Source organism: Candida jiufengensis, assembly GCF_024610255.1.
Source record: "Candida jiufengensis strain CBS 10846 chromosome Unknown scaffold8, whole genome shotgun sequence".
Taxonomy (NCBI): domain Eukaryota; kingdom Fungi; phylum Ascomycota; class Pichiomycetes; order Serinales; family Debaryomycetaceae; genus Lodderomyces; species Lodderomyces jiufengensis.
The window spans coordinates 684,924-699,936 of record NW_026261555.1 but is presented as its reverse complement, the minus strand read 5'-3'; the positions used below and the strand labels follow the sequence as shown (position 1 = coordinate 699,936).

General features: G+C 28.0%; 5 protein-coding genes across 5 annotated transcripts; 2 read left to right on the top strand and 3 right to left on the bottom strand. All coding sequences in view use genetic code 12, as the record gives it.

Moving 5' to 3' along the window:
* Nucleotides 1-2,708: 2,708 nt before the first annotated feature.
* KGF54_000600 (lipase family protein) lies at nucleotides 2,709-4,127 on the bottom strand (the record flags this gene model as incomplete). The annotated part of the gene is made up of 1 exon (XM_051766531.1): nucleotides 2,709-4,127. The coding sequence occupies one exon, from the start codon at nucleotides 4,125-4,127 to the stop codon at nucleotides 2,709-2,711; it is 1,419 nt and encodes a 472-aa protein (XP_051622589.1).
* A 1,731-nt stretch (nucleotides 4,128-5,858) lies between these two features.
* Nucleotides 5,859-7,247, top strand: KGF54_000599 (uncharacterized protein; the record flags this gene model as incomplete). Its single annotated transcript, XM_051766528.1, has 1 exon — nucleotides 5,859-7,247. The coding sequence occupies one exon, from the start codon at nucleotides 5,859-5,861 to the stop codon at nucleotides 7,245-7,247; it is 1,389 nt and encodes a 462-aa protein (XP_051622588.1).
* Nucleotides 7,248-7,908: 661 nt separating this feature from the next.
* Nucleotides 7,909-9,240, bottom strand: ARR3 (Arr3p; the record flags this gene model as incomplete). The annotated part of the gene is made up of 1 exon (XM_051766527.1): nucleotides 7,909-9,240. The coding sequence occupies one exon, from the start codon at nucleotides 9,238-9,240 to the stop codon at nucleotides 7,909-7,911; it is 1,332 nt and encodes a 443-aa protein (XP_051622587.1).
* A 1,636-nt stretch (nucleotides 9,241-10,876) lies between these two features.
* Nucleotides 10,877-12,352, top strand: KGF54_000597 (aspartate/glutamate transporter; the record flags this gene model as incomplete). Its single annotated transcript, XM_051766526.1, has 1 exon — nucleotides 10,877-12,352. One exon carries the CDS (start codon nucleotides 10,877-10,879, stop codon nucleotides 12,350-12,352), a length of 1,476 nt encoding a protein of 491 aa, XP_051622586.1.
* Nucleotides 12,353-12,431: 79 nt separating this feature from the next.
* KGF54_000596 (uncharacterized protein) lies at nucleotides 12,432-14,906 on the bottom strand (the record flags this gene model as incomplete). The annotated part of the gene is made up of 1 exon (XM_051766525.1): nucleotides 12,432-14,906. The coding sequence occupies one exon, from the start codon at nucleotides 14,904-14,906 to the stop codon at nucleotides 12,432-12,434; it is 2,475 nt and encodes an 824-aa protein (XP_051622585.1).
* Between the last annotated feature and the right edge of the window lie 107 nt (nucleotides 14,907-15,013).

Here is a 15,013-nt window from a genome sequence, read left to right as displayed (position 1 = left end):
AAAATATTGCATTTTGAGTTGTATTAATATGTGACTGCATATAAGCTATTACTAAAAACGCCAATAACTCAAGAACCAGAAAAGAATTGCTTAATTTGAGCGTTCTCTTTGCTTCAGTGAAGTGAGATCTACATTTTGGTACTACTTTTGTTAGTGCAGATGCAAAATTGACAAAGTTAGCTAAAACCCTAAATATCTCAATAACCAAGAGATCAATGGAAAAACAACCTATATAAATGAGAAGCGAGAAAGTAGGAGTATCTGATGAATCAATAAAAAGGGCATTTTGTCATTGATGTTTGTGAGTCAAGAAAAATATTGACGTGCTTCGCCGTCATTTGGCAAAATTCTCAATTTTTTTAAAACGGGGGTTTAGAGCAGCAGCTTATGTGACTTTATAGCTGCCTTGTACCATTAAGGACTTACTAGTCAAATTAGCCATTATATGAATGACATACTTTAGCATTAGAACCTTTATTTATTAATTATCGACTATTATACTACTATAACGTATAATATAATGACTGATAAACCCCCAATTGAGAATTTTGATTGTACCGAAAGCATGAACCTTATCTCAAAGTATAAGCGTTCAGCGCTACAAAACACTAGCTTTTCAAATATTAAATACCTCTCAAGTCTGGAATCTCCTTTTATAAATTAATTAGTTTCTGCACCAAAATGAATAAGAACTCATACATATTCTTAATTCAATAACTTAATGTTATATAACTCCTGTAAAGTCTTAAATTTTGTTAGTTTTGTATAATGTATACAAATTGATTACTATTACTTCAATTAATTGGTCTTGAAATAATCATGTTGTCGTTTATGAACTAATTAAAAATTCACATTTTGCTATTTGATTTGTTATGATTTTAAGATATTACGTACCTTATAATCCTGTATATAAATAAATGTCAATTGATACAGTACAATAAAAGTGGTTTTTAAAGCACACTATTAACCTACAAGATGTCTCAAAAATTAGATTGAATTAAAATTCAGTAAGTGGAAAGGCTTAAAATTACTATTTTTGGTTGTATAAAGTTTTCAGAAGCTTCAGCTTATATAAATTCAGTATACTTTGTTCTCTATATTCTAATTATTTTTTGTCTCAATTTCTTTCATATTAAAATTTTACAACTAAATATTAGCATAACAAAACTATTGCCATTTAGATATATACAAAGCAAAAATAATTTTTTTCATTTTATTTTGACAACTATTCTTTTCAATTGATCACCAACTTCTACTTTTATCCAAACTGCTTTTATCCATACTACTTTTATCCATTCTACTTTTATCCATACAAATGTAGAACTATTTATTTATTTATTTACTACTAACTTCAGAATTCTAGTTTTATTATCAATTGAGAACTTTTTGTGAGACATTTCACCCACTCAAGAATGGGAATTACCTGAGTTGACTATCTGAGACGTTTTCCCGACCCAATGGACAGATTAATGATCTTATCAACCTTGAGACGCGCCTTTGAAAACAAACTGAACTAACTGACTGGACTGTGATTTAGATTAGACATTGGAGTGAAGCAAGTTAAACTTTTGATGTTTTGGAATATTGACTGACAACCCTTTTTGACTTCGGTACTTGAGATACATGACTGGAGAGCGTAAGCTGATTCTTAGAGAGAGATGGTTGATTTTGATTCAACTTTGATTAAAGGCAATTCATAATGTCAGTTGGTCAATACAATGATTAAAATTAAGGATAGCAGATATAGACTGGACAAATGCAATAAAACAGACACAAACCAGAATAAGTCTTACTTGAAACTAGCTACAAAGAGAAGAAAGTGGTCACTATAAGTGCAAAAAAGGTTAAAAGTACCCTAGACACACATTTCTTAGAATTTCACAGCTTAGACATTATGACAAGAGAATTACGAAATGTTTCAAAAGATGCCACCAAGCAAATCACAAAAATACTGCAAGTATAAGCGTATTAAGATAACTACAACCATTAGGTTTAGGTGCAAATTGACCAGCAAAACTACTCAAGCATATCCATTTTATCAACAACAGATACTCAATATTAAGGTTGATATCACATTTACTGAAAAAATTACAGATGGTTTAGAGAACAATTAAATGAGATAATAAATTATAAATTAAGGCAAACATAAACATTATTATATGACTACCCTAGAGCAAGCGGGGATACCTTATTTATCAGCCGACTGAACCACAGATACTTTATTATAATGACGTACCCTAAAAAATCCTCAATTGGGGGAGTTTACAGCTGTCAACAAATTATTGTTGCAAAATTAATTATCATGTACCAGCAAACTTTCAATGAATGCATAACTTGTTTCAAATATGTGCTGAAAAATGTATACATGCTGCCTATTGGTTCTTGATGGTACTCAGAGTTCTCAATATGGCTAGAAAGTCTGTAAATTTACCCCCTAACAAAATTTGAGGGTTTTCCAATTTGCGCCCGAACATTCAACTTTTTTTTCAGGCAATATTTATAATTTTGATACCCTTCTTTTACCAATTTCCCGAGAGTCAGGACACGTCTCTGCCCATGAGACATTTAATTTGCTCAAAAGAGTATCATTAAATTTGCTTAAAAGTGTAGGTCAAAGAATAAAATAAATAACGTAATCTATTTTTTTGTTAAAAATAATCAAAATATAAAATATTTACTGATTAACCGTTCTTAAAACAGAAACTTATTTAGTTAAAATAATTTTCTATGCTAGTCAAAAAATCTTGAAAATCAGAATTTGAGACATTATCAGATGATAATCCTTGATACCCAATTTTAGCAAATGAAAAAGCATCAATTAACCCCTCAAAATAATCATAAGTAGCTTTCGAAACATTTGGGTAAAACAAATTTTCAGCTCTTACAGTATGTGAACAGCCTTTTACAGGTGGAATACCAGCAAATCTATTTTCTATCCATGTCCAAGCAGCTGGGGCTCCAACAAGATATTCTGTAATATGACCATTTAATAAATCTTCAGCAAATTCAACTGATGAAACGCCAGCGTCACACCATTGTTGATATGCCTTTTTAGAATCTTTTATGGGAAGAATTTGATCTAGTGTACCTTGATATATAAATACTGGAGTTGTTGGTTTATATTTTGATACATCTAAATTTAATAAACAATTTTCCTGAATTACTTGATTAATAGCTGGTATCTTCAACACTTCAAACCCCCCTGGTATTGAAGGATTATTACCAGAGAATATATTAGCATCAAAATATTTTATAAGTGATCCTATTAAACAATGATTTTTTGCATCTTCTATATTTACTCTTTGATTTGGTCCAACATTTTGATATAATAAATCAGTTATATTTGGATATTCATTAGTTAAACCCGTTAATGCAATAGGAGTTAAACCAGCGGCTATTCCACCATCAACGACTTCGAACATAGCTGTAACGTTTGTGAAAAATCCACCTAATGCAGTGCCAATTACCTTATCTTCAATTTCTGGGGCGTATGAATTTAAAAAAACATTAGCCCAACCAGAAGCAAGACTACCACCACTGTACCCCCACATAGCGACCTTAGCATCTGAATTTATACCGGTTAAGTTACCAGATTTTAAAGTAGCGCGAATCGAGTTCAAAGTTGCATACCCTGATTGTCTACCAACGGTCCATGTTGATTTAAAACCTTCATAATCTGGTGAAACAACATAATAACCCTTTTGTAAAGCCAATGTTATAAGAGTCATATCTATTTGAGTATTAAATGTTGACATTGAAGCACCATATAAAAATCCATAAGAAGCTGAACAATCTAAATTAGTACTATCTTCAAAAGTTTGATAACTAATAACTTTATTTGGATCAGCATCATAAGGTTCCATTATGGTTGATACAAATGCATTTGGATTACCAAAAGAATCTTCAGATCGAATTAGTAATTGCCATGAGTTTTTAATATTTATTGGGAAAATTATACCTCTTAATTGAGCTGGAGTATTTCTATATCTAATAATATCTCCAAGTTTATAATTTTCTATGTCATCTGGAGCTATATAAAAATCATCTTCACTAGGAGCTTTAGGAGTTGTTGGTAATGATAAAACCAATGATAAAACGAAGGACAAAGTTAACAAAATTAATCTCATTTTTGAGCCAGAAATTTGAAAAACTATGAAGAAATCTAATAAGCCATTTTTTCAAAATTTGGCCCTATTGATTTTTATTTATATTATTGGTTCTGGATTTATCTCATAGTACCTAATTAATGAGCTTCAAAATGAAGAATTCCCCTTACACATTGTGCTGAGTGTTGGAACTTTAATTTGCGTCTTCTTAACTAAAAAAAAATATGTCAATTTTCTCCTCGTAAAAATAATGGGGTAAGATAGAAATTTTCGAAATCTTGATTAATTACGGTTTTGTGTAATAAAGGAATGTTTCAGATATATTTTCTTTTTCCATATTTAGTAATAAAATTGATTGACCAAAATATTCGAATAAAGATGATAAGTATTTGATCTCAAAGGTTTTACCCAATCTCGTAATTTAATTTACTAAAAATTTCATATGCACATTACTACCTCGTTTAAACTTCGTGAATTAGAGGCTTCGATATTTGGCACGGAGATAAAAGATTCTTCCATTCATAGTTTTTAGTATAGACTTACATCTAATTGATCAAAGTTTTAGACTAAAGTCTGAATGCGTAATAACGTAGAATATTTGGTCACCTTTATTGTTGTTCTTTTTAATGCACTAGGTTTTCTTGAAGGATTCTTTCTGGTTGTTGAGATAATGAGCAAAAATCCGACTCGCTCAAATTAGCAACTAGGGTTCTGAAAGCAATTTTGAAAGTTGAATCAGTACGAGTTACTCACATACAGTTAGAGCAGAAAACTTAATTAACCGAATATTGCAAAAGCTATTTCCAAGGTATAATTAATACTGTTACTTTTGCTTAGACAGGTTAGCAAGGCTTATCGTTATGTTCTCTTTCAAGTTTAGCATGCAATTGTATTTTGGGAAAAGTTGTAAATATATATAAGACCAACTAGGAAATGAAATCAGGATATACATGCTTGTAAGATTTAGTTAAGTAAGTAGATTAGATTATAGCGATTCAGCGAAATTAAAATTTGAACTATTTTTAAAGTGTTGGCTCTTCAGTAGCAATCTCACTTCTCAGATGTATGATTACACGTACTATAAAAGTTCCATATGTTAGCGTTTAAAAATCCTGTGTAAATTCTGAAACAGGAATTGGTAGCAAATTGAGGGAAAATTTAAATGTACACTGGTCTGTAAATTTAACCAAAGCATCAATGAGTGATTAGGTCAGATACAACTGAGCAATCTGGCTGTCGTTAAGAAGGAGTAAAAGTACATCACCTTCATAGTTCTGTAATAGCAAGTATATACTAACAAAGACGAGCGGAGCCTAGAAACAAAACAATCTTACAAGCAAAATTTATTTATTATGATAAAAGTTAGATCTCGCTGAACAATTCTATTTAAAAGGAATGAAAAAATTCATTCAGGTACAAAAATAGTATATAATTACAATATATCAGAAAAATTACTTTGACAGGTTTGAAATTCGACGGGTATAAAAAACAAACATGGATTTTCATGCGCGTTAAATTAAAACATTGAAGACTTAAAGAACTGGAGGTTGCTGTTTAAAATTTATATGAATATGTGCTTAAATTAGTAAAGAACGTACGGGGTAATGATATAAGCAATATAACACAACATGCATCTCATATGACTTTAAGATGAAATTCAAATCATATTAATCAAAATTTACTCATTTAGATCAACAACAACCATCTCATACAGGTAATGAAATTGATTTTCATTCCACCTTGTTTCAATCAATGGTTTTAGCATTTCCCAAAGCACCACTAACGCCAAAAGAAGATCCATTCTATATTGCACCAGATAATTTGGAAAATTATAAACTTGGAGATATAATAAGATCTAGAAATACTCCAACTAAGGTAAGAAGTATATTCGTTCCTTTAAATTTGAAGTATTCATGGCAATTACTTGTAAGATCCGAAGATTCATTTGGTAATCCAAATGCATTTGTTACAACTATAATGGAACCATATAATGCTGATCCCAAAAAAATTGTAAGTTATCAAACTTTTGAAGATAGTGCTGATTTAAATTGTTCACCTTCATATGGATTTTTATTTGGTGCTTCAATTGCTACAATTGCAACTCAAATTGAAATGACTTCTATTACTTTAGCTTTACAAAAGGGTTATTATGTAGTTTCACCAGATTATGAAGGATATAAATCGGCTTTTGCTGCTGGTAGACAAGCAGGATATGCAACATTAAATTCAATTCGTGCAATATTAAATACTAAAAAATTAACAGGAATAGATCCAGATGCAAAAGTAGCACTACTAGGTTATTCTGGGGGTAGTATCGCATCAAGTTGGGCTAATGTATTATTAAATTCTTATGCACCTGAAATTGAAGAAAATATTATTGGTACTGTATTAGGTGGATTTGTTACAAATATTAAATCAATAGCAGAAAGTGTTGATGGAGGACTAGTTGCTGGTTTAATTCCAGTTGCTTTAACTGGATTGGGAAATGAATATCCTGAATTCAAATCTGCTATAGAAAAAGAAATTGATCATGACAAGGATATCTATTTAAAATACGCAGGTCAAGTTGGTCTTGCCGGAGCAGTTTTAAAATATTTTGGTCATCGTTTTCTAAGTGGTAAAAATCCACTTATACCAAGAGGATTAGATGTATTGAATGAACCTACAATTGATCGTATACTTAAAGAAAATTCATTATTATATCTAGATACTTCAAAATTTAAACCAACAACTCCAATTTTTATTTATCATGGTAAATTAGATCATATTGTTCCTATAAAAGATGTTAAAAAAATTTATCAACTATGGAGTGATGCAGGAGTTCCTTCTTTAGAATTTGCAGAGGATTTATTGAATGGTCATATAACAGAAGCTGTTATAGGAGCTCCTGCTGCTTGGACATGGATAGAAAATAGATTTAATGGTATACCACCAATAAAAGGATGTTCACACACATCAAGGGCAGAGAATATTTTATATCCCAACGTTTCAAAAGCTACTTTTGAATATTTCAAAGGTCTTATAAAAGCTATTACTTTTGCTAAGATTGGTTATAGAGGTTTATCAACTGATAATATTTCGATTTCTGCATTTAAAGAACTTTTGGGAAAACTTGAAAGTTATTTTAGTAAAGATCAATAAAGATCACGCACAATGTACGGTAATTCAATATACAAATCAGCTTCATTTTTAGAATTGCTTTTGATCCATTTTTGAAGACTTTTTTTGCCTACTCAAGCTCTAAAGTAAGCGTGGTGAATTAATAGTTTAAGTATGTAATGTTAAGTCACGTGATTATTTATTAGTTGTGTTATTAATCCTAAATTGAAAACAAACAAGAACTAGGGCGTGTGGCGTAGTTGGTAGCGCGTTTGCCTTGCAAGCAAAAGGTCATGAGTTCGATTCTCATCTCGTCCAAAGTAAATAAGAAGTTGAATTTGCAACCGACTTTATTTTTTGCAATAGTTTTTTTGCCAATTTTGACTAACTAATTATATCGTAAATGATATTTAGTACATCCGCAAGTTGAGTGATGTTTGCTTTAATACTTATACTTTCAATCTTGCTGGTTCCCCTTCGAGTTGGTGTATTAGAATTTCAGTGTAGAACTAATTTCGATATTTTTTGCATGAATTTTACATTTGAATTTTAACATAACAAACGATAGAGTAAGTTGAGAGCAAGATTTACAAAAAGTTTGTTTTTCTGAAAATAACAATGCCATAGAAATTAGTAGCCTATTAACTTTAAGCTATAAATATACATAAATATAGAAATAAAACAAAATGCCAAAACTTCATACTCATTCTTCATCTCCTTTTTTATCTTCATTTTCAACAACTTCAACTTCTCCATTACTTCTTTTTAAATCAACATCATTCCAAACAAAACTAACTCTGAAATATCTAGCAACAAAAGTTAATAACAACAAGACAGGAACTTCCAATAATGGACCAAAAACAGCAGCAATAGCTTGTTTACTACCTTCACCATATAATGCAATAGCCATAGCTAAACTTAATTCAAAGTTATTTGAACTTGCTGTAAAAGCTTGAGTAACTGTTGATTCATAACTTGCATTACATTGTAAACTTTTAATTTTTTTCTTTTGATTATCTGATAATTTTTCTTCACATCCACATTTATATAGTAATTTTGATTCTTCATCTGTTGAATCAATATTTGTAACTTCATCTGAATTTTGTCTTTTCTTAAGTATATTTTTATAATTCATTATATTTGATAAATAACGTAATAAAAAAAAAGTTCCAAACCACATTATCATAAAGTATAAAGCTAATGGTATTAAACATTTTAAACTTTCTCTTAATTCATGAATAAATTCATCTCCTTTTGATATAAATATAACTATGATAACATATAATAATGCAATTAATGCCCATGGACCTATAAATGGCATAATTTTTTTATTAAATTTTTCAGTACCAATAGTTGAAATAAAACAAAATCTAATAGCAACACCAAAGAATAAAGGAATACCCATAAATATACCAATATTTTTAAGTACTAAAACAAATAAATGACCCATTGAAACATCATTCAAAAATTCTATTGGTTCATTAGTTATAACATAACAAAATAATAATTGATAAGGAGCATATAAAATGATTTGTAGAGTACTATTAATTATTACTAAAATTGCACATAAATCATTTGAACCTAATGCTAATTGATTCCATATTAAAACCATTGCAATACATCTTGCCATACCAATCATTATAATACCAGTTCTATATTCTTTTTCATTAAATAAACAAGCCCAAGCTAATCCAAACATTAAAAAGGGACCAATAATATAATTTAGTATTAATGATATTAAAATTTCTTTTAAATATTTTGAATGTCTAGCTCCATCAAATTTTTTTAATTTTTCAAATTCAATTTTACATAATGGTGGTACCATCATAATAATTAATCCAACATTAAGTGGTATTGAAACATTTGTCATTTTATTTTCATCAGTATTATTAAAAGGTTCTTTTGATTGTGGTACATAAACTGATAATAATATCCCAATAATCATTGCTAGTATTATCAATATTGGTAATAATTTGTCCAATAAGGACATTTCTTTGAACACGATCTTACAATCTCTTTTAAATGATGATAACATTATGTACTTGAATAGTGAATATTTGTATATTAATTATTTATAGTAAAAATATGATTATAATATTATGTGATTAATGATTTATCTGAAAAAATTTGTATAATTTTGAAAACTAAGTATAATGATCGAGTAAGGGTTTAAAGGTTGTTTAAGTATTGAAAATAAATAATGATTGTATTCTAAAGGAAATTAAATAAGTTGTTTGTTTGATTCAAAAAAATATTAAAATGCAACTACAAATGATTTTTTATATAAAAAAAATTTATATCTTTCAAAATTTCTTTTTTTTTTTTTTTTTTTCTCTTTAAACTTTTAAAAATAAAAAAGATTTAAGAAAAATAATTTATCATACAAGTTAATCCACAAATTTTAATGTTGTATTTTCAATACTGAAAATGTCCTTGATCTTATTGATATTCATAGATATTCAATAATACATCTAGGTAGAATAATAGATAGGACTTTTGTCTAAAGGTTCTTACTATCTTTCCATAACGGTTTTTCGTAATCAATTTACGAAGATGTTGTTTCAAATCTGATGCACAATTTAATTTTTTTATTTTTTTCTGACTTCGAATTTCATCTTTTGTTTCAAATAATAAACTAAAATTAATAAACTTTTTTAAATGACGTTATTAATTGATACAAGGCTTAACTATCAAGATTCTTGAATAGTTTTATTTAAATTAAAGATAAGGAGATGAGATTATAAAGTTTAAAGTGACCCTCAATTATACTTTGGTTACGTAGTTTATTTTCTTATTTCCATAACCACTAAAGTACTTTTATAATAGAAGGTCTTTACAATAGATGGTCTCCATCCGTAACTTTTTTGAAATATCAATCATTAAGGTATTTGGAATTTGAGAATAATAAATAAATCGCAACCCTCCTTCAAGTTAGACGCTGATCCTCATAATTTGTGTACTAAGATTTTTTTTTGAGCTGACCATATAACAACCTCGATTAAGTCTCGATAAAACTGTGATCCATTAGCTAAATTTTTCAATTTTCAATAAAGCAAAGTTTACCAAAATATATCAATAGATTTATTAGAGCTCACAAACTATTCAGTACTTACTTGCCCACATATCAGATGATAAAATTGTAAATAGTCGAAGAATTTTATAGCTTATGAAACTTAAAAGTCAAGTCGAAGCAACTAATCGCAACTAGAGCTAGCTTAGCTTAGAAATGCTTGTGCCACATTAAAAATGGATTACAAGTTCTCCAATTTTCCATTTTTTTTAGAATTATCTTGAACAACAAATCACCAAAAAATTCAAAAATTGAGTAATACTTTTTACATTATAGAAAGAAGTTTATCAAACATCAATAAGACATACAGAACTTCAAACTAAATATAGTCTTTCTATTTAGTTTTCATTGATAAATCAATAATGACGATAGATTAACCGAAAAAGGTTGCAAAAAGGTAATAAAAAAATAGCCGTTTCTGCAAAGCTACCAGATTTTTTACATATTAGCAAAAGGTGAATTTTGGTACTTTACAAATTCCAATTAAAAACAAAATAATCACAAATAACAAACTACATTCTACCAAAACTACAATTAATATCACCAACTTACTTAAAAATATACATATATTTTAATTGATGAATCAAACACTAAATACAAAATGGCAAGAGCAACGATAAAATCAGGTACGATTAATCTTCTAAATACAATCATAGGAGCAGGAATTTTAACAATGCCATATGGATTAAAATCAAATGGATTAATATTTGGTTGTTTACTTATAGTTTGGTCTTCATTAACATCAGCATTTGGATTATATTTACAAAATAAAGTTGCAAAATATACTGAACAAAGAGGATCAGTTTCTTATTTTCTGTTATCACAATTAACTTATCCTAATTTATCAATATTATTTGATTTAGCTATATCTATTAAATGTTTTGGTGTAGGAATTTCTTATTTAGTTGTGGTGGGTGATTTAATGCCTAAAATTATGGAAACTTTAAATGTTAAATCTGATTCAATATTTATGAGTAGAAATATTTGGATATCTATATTTATGATATTTATAATAACTCCATTATCGTTTTTAAAAAAATTAAATTCATTAAAATATACAAGTATATTAGCTTTATTTTCTGTGGCATATTTAATATGTTTAGTTGTTACAAAGTATTTTCAAATTATAATTATTGATAAAAACCATGTAAATCATATTGATTGGATTGGTCCAATAAGTTGGAAAAAAACATTAAGTTCATTCCCAATGTTTGTATTTGCTTATACTTGTCATCAAAATATGTTTGCTATTATAAATGAATTAAAACCACATGAAAAAGATGGATCTCAAACAAGACAATCAAATCTTATTATTAGAAATGCTATTATAACTGCATTATTATCATATTTAGTGGTTGGAATTTTTGGTTATTTAACATTTGGTAATGAAGTTAATTCAAATATTATATCAATGTATCCAAAATCTTCAATAAGTTCATTAATTGGAAGATTATGTATAGTTATAATGGTTGCATTATCATTTCCATTACAATGTCATCCATGTAGAGGTTCAATAAATCATGTTATACATTTTTTAAGTGAAGGTTTTAATGATTTAAAATTAAGAAATAAATCAAGTTCAAATAATATTTCAACCGGGTCAACTGGATCAACTGGTTCAACAACTATAAGAAATCAAGGGTATACTTCATTAACATCAGATATAGAAAGTTTAAATTCAATAAATGAAAATAGTATAATTGATGAATCATTCATATCAACAACACCAATGGAAGGTGCTCAAGATACTGAAGGTCATGATCCAATTATAATACCATTAACTACCAAAAAATTCTATATAATTACAACTTTTATAGTTGTTGGAAGTTATATAATTGCAATATCAGTTAACTCGTTAGCTAAAGTTTTAGCATTTGTTGGAAGTACTGGATCAACTTCAATATCATTTATATTACCTGGATTATTTGGATATTTATTGATTAAAAATCCAAATAATGAAGAATTAAATAAATTAGAAAAATTTTGTAAATTTGGTGGATTAGCTTTAGCAATATGGGGATTTGCAGTTATGGTTATTTGTTTAAGTGCTACTATATTTTTAGGAGCAACTCATTGAATAAAAAAAATTCATAAATAATGTTAGATATATAGTTTACAAAAATACATGTATTATTAAGGAACTTGTTGATTAAATATTAAATTACTTCTTGTTGAAATAGATATTTGAATAAGTCTGGATTTGAAGGTGAAGTTTCGATCTTGACATTATTATAAAAATCATTAATTAAAAATATCGGTATTGAACCAATTAATTTAAATTTTTGTAGGGATTGAAAATTAAAATGTTGAATATTAAACTCAATTGAGTCATCCACAAGTTTAGCTTCAACTGGGAACTTATAAGATATAAAGTGTAATACTTTATCTAATTTCTTCAATTGAAACCAAAACTTCCTAAAAGCACCAAACTGTTCAAAAACATTATCACCAACTGTTGGAGATTTGTAAATACAATCAACTAAACTCTTGTTATAAAATTTGTTCTCCACAACCAGATAACTTAGTTTATTCTCAATAAAATCAACCGTTAAACTTAACATACCATCAAATAAGAACACTAATGAAGCACCTTCAGAGTTTAAATACTTTAATTTAGTTTCATCAGATATTTTTTTAAAATTTGATATAATTTGATTGATTTCCTTTTTCGTAAATACTTTAATTTTATTTAATTCAAATTCCAAATTATTTAATTGAATTTGATTTTGTAATTTTTTAGAGTTTAAATTTTCTAATTCTTGATCTAATTTTGAAATTTTCTCTTTTTTGGTTGTTAATTGACTAGATATATTTTGAATTTCCAATTTTTGACTATTCAATGATTCTTTGAATTCATTAATTTCATTAACTGATAAATTTTTCAATTGTTGTTTCACATCTTTGAACTTCTTTAGTTTATTAAGTAATTGATTTTTTTCAATTAAAACTTTTTCATTTAATTTATCCAACTCCATTAAATCATCTTTCATTTGTTGTTTTTCTCTAATTAAATCATCAATTTGAATTTCAATTTCTTCAATTACATTTTTAATTAAAGTTGATCTCCAAATATACCAAGTTTTTTTACTTTGTAAATCTGTATTTTCTTTTAAATTTTGAAAATTTATAAACATTGATTGACTATTTGTTGTCATTGCATTTATATAAAATTTTTTCATTATTAATGTATTATTGTTTGTTATAGTTTCATTAAATTCATTATATATTTTATCTCCTTCTTTTATATAATTTTGTAGTTCATTTTTGATAAATTCATTAAGTAAAAATAAATCTTTGTATGGTTTTGCATTTAAATAATCAATGAAAGTTGCTAATTCATGAGTTGTTTCTGCTGAACTTATATCAATATTTGAAAAATGAGTATCTGTATAAAATTTAACATTTATATCTTGTAAGAAATTAGTCAACAGAACTGGTAAATAATTTTTGAATTCATCATCTTCTTGTTCTATAATATCATCTTGAGTAACTTCTGCCAATGGGATTTTTGTAGTGATGACATTTTCTTGTACAGATGAATCATTTGAATTTGTTTGAGTGACATTATTATCCTCATCAACATCATGTCGTACAATATTTGTATTAACCTGAGTTAAATCCATAGGTTGAGATTGTGTCAAATCATCATTCTGAATATCTTGATTCAACTCCTCAGTTGATTTCACTGCTTTTACTGGTTCAGTCAATTCCATATCTTGCATTTCTACATCACTTTCCTTATTGTGAGCAACATTTGGTTCAATTTCTTCTTTATCGTCCACATCAATTTCATCAGGTATATCTTCAAGGTTAGGTTTTGGAACATTATTCTTATAAGGTAAATTTATTTTATCAGTTAATTCCATATTAATTTCATTATCATTTTCAGATTCATTACTACCATCATCATCATTATTATTACTTGTTTCTTCTGGAGTTTCATTAGTTGTAATTTTTCTAATAACATTTGTAATATTCATTGTTTGTTCACCTTCATCTACCGCTACAAAATTAGCACTGGGGATCTTGATAGGACCAGTGAATTGCATATCTTGTTCTTCTTCTTGATTATCATCTGAACAATCTGCATCTTCATCTGTGTCTTCTTTTAATTTGTCTGTATTTGATATTTGATTCTTGAGTAAACCAGTCAATTCCATTGATAGTTCAACTTGTGGTTCTTCATTGGATAAAGGTAAGTTTTTTACAATTTCAATAGCCCTTCGTCTTGCTGGATCAATTGTTTCTCCATTATGTTCTGGTTCTTTATCAGACAACGGTAAATTCTTCACAATTTCAAGAGCTCTTCTAGGTGAATCAATAACTATTCCTTCATGATCGTTATCATTTTCATCAGAACTATCAGTCAAAGGCTTTGATCCATCATCTTCGTCTTGATCAATCTGATCTGGAGCCAATAGTGGTATGAGTTCATTTGATTGTGATGACATTATGGCACTTAATTCAAAATCTGATTGTGATGAAGGTGAAGAATAACCACCATCTGTTTTTCTTCTTTTATTTGGATTTGTTATTTCAATTCTATGCATGGTTACTTCTGGTGCAAATGATACTCTTCTTGCATTTTGTGTTAATGGGATCGTATTATCTTTTAGTATGCTTTTGGCCATTGTAGATCAGAGCTAGCAGGAGTATTGAAAGCTAGTCAATTGTTGAGGTGTATATGTAATTTTGATTAAACAGCATGAAAGTGGTTGTAAAAATTATTTTATAAATT